Here is a 6778-nt window from a genome sequence, read left to right as displayed (position 1 = left end):
TTTACGGGTAACATTGATGCTTCATAATATGTTGATTATATTGTCATTCACTATAGTGAATATTACAAAATCAGTTATGTAATGTTTCCAAATCTTGATTATTACTTAATCATCAAACCACCAACATCAATAGGCCTATATTGTAGGCTAGGCCTACATTTGTAAGATGTTGGAAAGAAAGTATCTTCACAGCAGCCCAATAGCCCAGAATGTTGCATTCATGTTTAAAAGGATGAATCATTTAATTTGGATTTAAATGTTTTATAATAGGCTAGGCCTATGTAACAAATTTAAAAGACTAAAATATTGAGCTTAAATTAGGCCTACAAGTAAAAGTAAAAGTATGCACTGTCACTTTAAGAGCTCGTGGAAATTTCAGATCTTGGGAAGCAAACATTTTTCTTACCGGACAGTCTGACTGACCTTCTGGCTAACTTTGTTTTATGGACGTTCTTATCAGTAGGCTAGTAGGCCTAGTTCATTTAGGCATATTAGTTCATATGTTTTCAAGACATTTCCACTGCGTGGACAAATGCTTTCATCAACACCATTTTGACGAATTTAAACCAACTCTTTGGCAGAAAGCAGCACACACTTCCAATGATGCCAATAGCGCGAGAGATGTTGCCACTCGCAAAGCTATGACAGGCATCGACACCGTTATCAACATTCACATCAGATTCACGATCGAGCTCTAGGAGAGCTAGAACTTGTCTTCTATCCATTCTACAGAGATGGATTTAGGCTTTTTGTGTAGGCTACTTAACACAACCGAACGCCGTAGATTAGGTTGCGAGTGACAGCTGTTACAAAGTTGTCTGGTCACTGTTTTGAAGATCAGCATTCGAAGCGCGGCGTGTCCGCGCTCTGTCTGATCGCTATTGAAAAAGCAGCTGGAGGCGCAATGCTGATTGTAAGCAGAAGTCCGCGTCTAGTGTGATCGTTTAAACTGCTGTAAGATAGATGTTTCATATCTAAAGAATATGTTTTATTTCGATTGGATGTTATAAAGCTACAATGAGTGGAAATTTCGGCCTCTCCACACAAATTTGCCGCCTTGTTTTACCTGCGCTGAATGGATTTGCTCTGCGCTGAGAACGTGAGAACAGTGCGCGATTGCACAGTCGCACAGCTTAGAGGGAACATTGGATGCAACAACGTCCTCACAAAGACTGGGGATTGGGGCATGGCGACTTTGACAGATGACGCACGCCAAAAAGTAGAGCTCCATCATCCAATGAATGAATAAGAGGTTGGTTGTGATGAAATGAAATGCAGTATGATATGATATGAATATGATGTGAATTTTGTAATGAAGTCTGATACCCTGTGGAAAAAATAAAACCGTACAAAAAAGACAAAAGAGGAGCGTTTGATTAGCGCATTTGGGAAGTACCCAATCATTTACAATATGTCCCTGGCCTCGTACAGACACTAAATAACGAGGCTTGGAAGGAAGTGGCAGAGATCGTTTGTGTCCCTGGTGGGTGTCTCTTATCTGTGTCAACTGGACAGTATGATCATACACATCTTGGTGGTTTATTCACTGGTACTTGCAGGTGTAGCATAAGTATGTAAATCAAAATACAATAAATGCAGTGATAAATACAGTAATAAAAATACAGTAAATACAATAAGGGTCAGAATGTAAAACGTGTGTGAGCGTAGAATAGGATGGAATGGAATCAAACTTCATGAATAGGCTACTTTTGCATTAGTCTCTGCATACTGCGAGTTTGTGTTGTCTTTCAAACACATTAAAACAGCATCATGACCATGTTCTCATAAGGTGTATTCATATCCTTTTTAATCAGAGAAAGCCTGTAGGAATAGGTGGAGGTCGCTTGATTTGCACTGGACTGTGGAGGGGGTTTTGTGAGTTCACAAATACATGATTGCTTGGACAATGCCATGGCAGGAATACTGAACACTGTCATTCTCATTGCATCACAACACACAGACCCAGATTCCACCGTGGTTATAAAATAAGATGGACTATCAAATTAGATCATCAAATTAAAAAAAAAAAACCTCCAAGAAGAAACTTCCATTTTGTTCAACATCAGAATCCGATGAACTATCTGATATTGCTAAATGGGAAACTGCTTTTATACACAAACGAGTGAGAGGCTGGCAGTGCGCTGGTTCCACCATGGCAAAGTGTGCATTCTTGACCAGACATTCGAACAGCACGCATGCACACACTACGTTATTGCAATTTATTCGCATGCATTGAGATTGTGCAGCACAGGTTTGCAATATAATGAACTTGACCAAAGAATGGAAAACACAGTGACTGTATCGCAATGGTATTAGCATTCAGGATTTTATGCTTTGGCAATTTCAGATGGATATTTTATGGGATTCTGATGTTGAACAAAATGGATGGCTGTGCTAATAAATCTTAACCAATAAATCTAAGCACACCACTGAGAAGAAAATGATATGCACATTCATGAATATTGCTCGGAAATACTGCAAATATGTGAAATTCAAAAAAGGGTGGACTGCTCCTTTAAAGGCCAACTTCCGATAAAACACAGTTTTACTCACTCCTTTTGAAGATCGGACGGTCACCCCAAGTTAAACTCACTTGCAAGGCTCTCATAGCGGTGCGTCACCTCGCCTGGCTGTGTTTCGCGGTGTTTCCCAATTTACATTAATAATGCAGAGAAACGAGCGAATCACGAAAGCCTTTCTGTGTTTCGTCACGTCGAAAGAAGGCGTTGCCCACAAAGGTTTATGTCGACCCATATTTCTAAAAACATGTCGAGTAATTTTTTTCTGCTTGTTTTCAATACAAGCAACGTCTGGTGGCCCGAAATCTAGCTTAGCTTAGCTATCAGCTGGTTGCTACTCTCAGGTGCACAAGCAGCACAAAGCCTCATCCATACAGCAAGCCCACTCTGGTTGCTCCGTGCCTGCAGCTTGCCTAGGGGTCGCTGTCGAAAGAGCACAGCCCTGAATGGAGCATGCACGCCAGTGTTAACTTCGTCAACCTTGACTATGACTAAAATATTTCGTCAAAAGCCCTTTTTTGATTTTCGTCATTTAGACTAAGACTAAGACTAAATTGGGAAAGCAATGACTAAAATATGACTAAGACTAAAATTGATTTTCGTCATTGTGACTAAGACTAAGACTAAATTTAAAAAAGCTGACGAAATTAACACTGGTGTTAAATAAAATGGAGAGAAAAAGAACCAGTGTGTGAAGAAGTTTCATTCTGCACAGTGTGATATATGTTGAAAAGAGAAGCAGTGTGCGGAGAAGGTTTACTCTGTACAGTCAATGATTATGTTAAAAAGAGAAGCAGTGTGTTCTATTATGTACAGTGTTGACTAAAATGACTAAAATGACTAAAAATTGACTAAGACTAAAATGGATGTTCGTCATTTAGACAAAGACTAAGACTAAATTGGGAAGGCAATGACTAAAATATGACTAAGACTAAAATTGAATTTCGTCATTTTGACTAAGACTACGACTAAATCAAAAAAAGCTGACAAAATTAACACTGATGCACGCCTCCGTTGGCGCCCCTATAGTGCAGTACCACCCGGAGAAGTGGCGACTCTGTTTCCCATTACATTCTATCCAAGAACAGGAGGACTGAGCCAATCAGAGACGCATTTCCACGAGAGCAGGGAGAGTGAGCCAATCAGAGACGCTTTTCCACGAGAAACACGGAACACCCTCTCGTTTCTCCACAAGCCACATTGCTGGCTTGCAAAAACGGCTTGAAACAAAGCAACCAGAACGTTTTTTAAAACAGGACCAACGCGTAACACATTCAATAACAATGGGGAACACAGCAATATTAATCAAATGACGTTGAGAGGCCATCTTTAAGAGGATGAATAATTTTCAAGAAGTATTATTAAGTAATTGAAGTATTATTTTCACTATTATTTTTTTCTAAATATTCATTATGACTGAAAAACAGTATTTTTATACACAAAAAGGGGATCCTCTCCATCATCCGCCATGTTTAATTTCCAGAAATATGAAAAGAAGGAAGGTCCGCACACTGTTGCTGCTCCAGGTTTATTGACACAATGTTTCGACCATGCAGTCTGGTCTTCGTCAGGTGTATGTGACGAAGACCAGACTGCATGGTCGAAACGTTGTGCGGACCTTCCTTCTTTTCATGTTTAATCGTGTTTAAGTCCGGCACCTGTTTAATCTGGATGTGCACGCTCTCCAAAACGTTACTGTGAATTTCCAGAAATAGACATTTTTACCTGCAAAACACTTTGATAATACTAGTAAATGTGGGTTTATTATTTAGTGAATATTCATTAAAAAAGATTACATTTGGCTATAGGCAGCACAGTTTCAAATGAACAGCATAGTTGCAATACGTTCTGTGGCCACCATGCTACACAGTGCACCTTTAAGTGGGTTCATTAAAGGCTTGCTGGACAATCACACATGTTTGTTTTATGATGATCTAATAATTAACAAGTAATGATATTTCCTCTTTTTTTAGTTTTGCGTGGTGGGCCAGAAACGGAATCAATTTCGTCTGTAATTCCCAAATCCACGGCTGTGCCAGAAATAATGATGCCTGTACTAACAAAGAAGCACTGCCGTTCTCTTCGTGGTGAGCGCTTCAATGCCTGGACAAGTCTGAGAGCACACCAGCTCATTCACACTGCAGAGAGGTCCTATGCCTGCCAGCATTGTGGCAAAAGTTTTTCACGGGCAGGGGATCTCAAACAACACCAATGCGTTCACACAGGAGAGAGGCCCTATGTCTGCCAGCATTGTAGCAAAAGTTTTTCACGGACAGGGGATTTCAACCGACACCAACGCATTCACACTGGAGAAAAGCCCTATGTCTGCCCCCTCTGTGGTGAAGGTTTTTCACAGGCAGGGAATTTTCAACGACACCAACGCGTTCACACAGGAGAGAGGCCCTATGCCTGCGAGCATTGTAGCAAAAGGTTTTCAGGGGCAGGGGATCTCAAACGACACCAACACATTCACACAGGCTCGAGGTCCTATACCTGCCAGCATTGTGGCAAAAGTTTTTCACGGGCAGGGAATTTCCAACGACACCAACGCATTCACACAGGAGAGAAGCCCTACGTCTGCTACCAGTGTGGCAAACGTTTTTCAGTCAGAGAAAATCTCATATTGCACCAACGCATTCACACAGGAGAGAGGCCCTATGTATGCCAGCATTGTGACAAAAGTTTTTCACAGGCAGGGCATCTCAAACGACACCAACGCATTCACACTTGATAAAAGCTCTATGTCTATTCCCAGTGTGGTGAATGTTTTTCACAGGCATGGAATCTCCAAGTTCACCAACGCATTCACACAGAAGAGAGACCCTATGCCTGCCAGCATTGCAGCAAAAGTTTTTCACGGGCAGGGGATCTCAAACGACACCAACGCATTCACACAGGAGAGAGGCCCTATGTGGTGAATGTTTTTCACAGGCAGGGAATTTCCAACAACACCAACGCATTCACACTGGAGACGAGCCTTAGGGCCCGTTCTCATATTTCCATCGATTGCATTGACGCCAACGCATTCATTTTCAATGGGAAATCATCCTCGCAAAGACTGCAGGGATTCAGGCACGGCGACTTTGACAGATAACGCACGCCAAAAGAAGAAAGAAGAAACTTCCATTTTTCAACATCAGAATCTCAAAACTATATTATATTATGTCAAAAACTATATTATCCCAAACGAGTGAGATGCTGGCAGTGCCCTGGTTCCACAGACATTTGTAAAGCACTCGCACGTGTGGCCACGCTGCATTAGTTATACAGTTCCGGACATTTCACTGGTAGCGCATTCAGGCCGACTGAGAACAGTGCTGGAGCCCGTTCCCGCACCTAATCGCGAACCAGCCGTCGTGTTCACGCCACAGATATTTGCGTTCGCAAACCAGAAAATTGGTTAGCAATGCGAACCGCAAAATACTAGGTTTTTCTCTGCGAACCGTGACGACAGCGGGTTCATCCGGGTAACAAAGTCACGTGCGGAAAAAATTCAGAGCCCGGTATGAACACTGGCGGTTCGCAGACAAACACTTTAGTGCCGAACGTAACTGGTGCGAGCACCGACACCGGCTCCGTTCTGGTCGGCCTGAAAGCCATATGGGAGGATCTGGGAAAACTGGACCTCAGTGACATTTACTTGAGGAGCCCTGCTCTAGGGTATTAATCAATTCCAATAAAAACAACCTGGGCCTCGGTTCCGAAAGGGCCTTAAGTACTACTTAACGCTACGTGCTACTTAAGTTCACACGTAACACCATCGTAGAGCTCACAGAGCGTTTCCCAAAGCCTACTTAGCAAAGAACCATCGCAGGTTGACACGTAACTCTAAGAGAAATCCACGAGTGGTCTTTAGTAGTCTTAACGCGCTAAGATTGATCGTAGCGGCATGGCACAGTGGAGACACCCACAGGATATGAAGGGAAAAGAAGAAACTTGCGCATAAGATTGTTGTTTTAAGACGCGAGTGGCATGGCACAGTGGAGACACCCACAGGAAAAGAGGAAACTTGCGCTTCAAGTTGATGTTTTAAGACGGGAGTGTAAATATCATGGCACCACAATTGACACTGTAACGAAAATAAGAAGGTAACATTAATTGTGTATGTGTATAAAATTAAAGCAATGTGTTTGGAAAATATTTTACAGGCATTAAAATCATTTAACATAATTTGAAACAATCATAGGCTAATTTGTGTGGGTGCTTCGTGAACAAGAACAAGGCATCCACACGCAAAATAAATAAGGGGGCTTCGGCGA

The 6778-nt window shown here is 42.0% G+C and overlaps 1 protein-coding gene across 1 annotated transcript; it reads left to right on the top strand.

Moving 5' to 3' along the window:
- The first annotated feature begins 13 nt into the window (after window positions 1-13).
- Window positions 14-6568, top strand: LOC134449155 (zinc finger protein 239-like). Its single transcript, XM_063198961.1, has one exon. It carries the CDS (start codon window positions 4471-4473, stop codon window positions 5248-5250), a length of 780 nt encoding a protein of 259 aa, XP_063055031.1. The 5' UTR covers window positions 14-4470; the 3' UTR covers window positions 5251-6568.
- The last annotated feature ends 210 nt before the right edge of the window (window positions 6569-6778 follow it).

Source organism: Engraulis encrasicolus, chromosome 5 (genome assembly GCF_034702125.1).
Source record: "Engraulis encrasicolus isolate BLACKSEA-1 chromosome 5, IST_EnEncr_1.0, whole genome shotgun sequence".
In the NCBI taxonomy this organism is placed as follows: Eukaryota; Metazoa; Chordata; class Actinopteri; order Clupeiformes; family Engraulidae; genus Engraulis; species Engraulis encrasicolus.
Note: the sequence above shows the minus strand (reverse complement) of the source record. Positions and strands in the feature narration are given on the sequence as shown.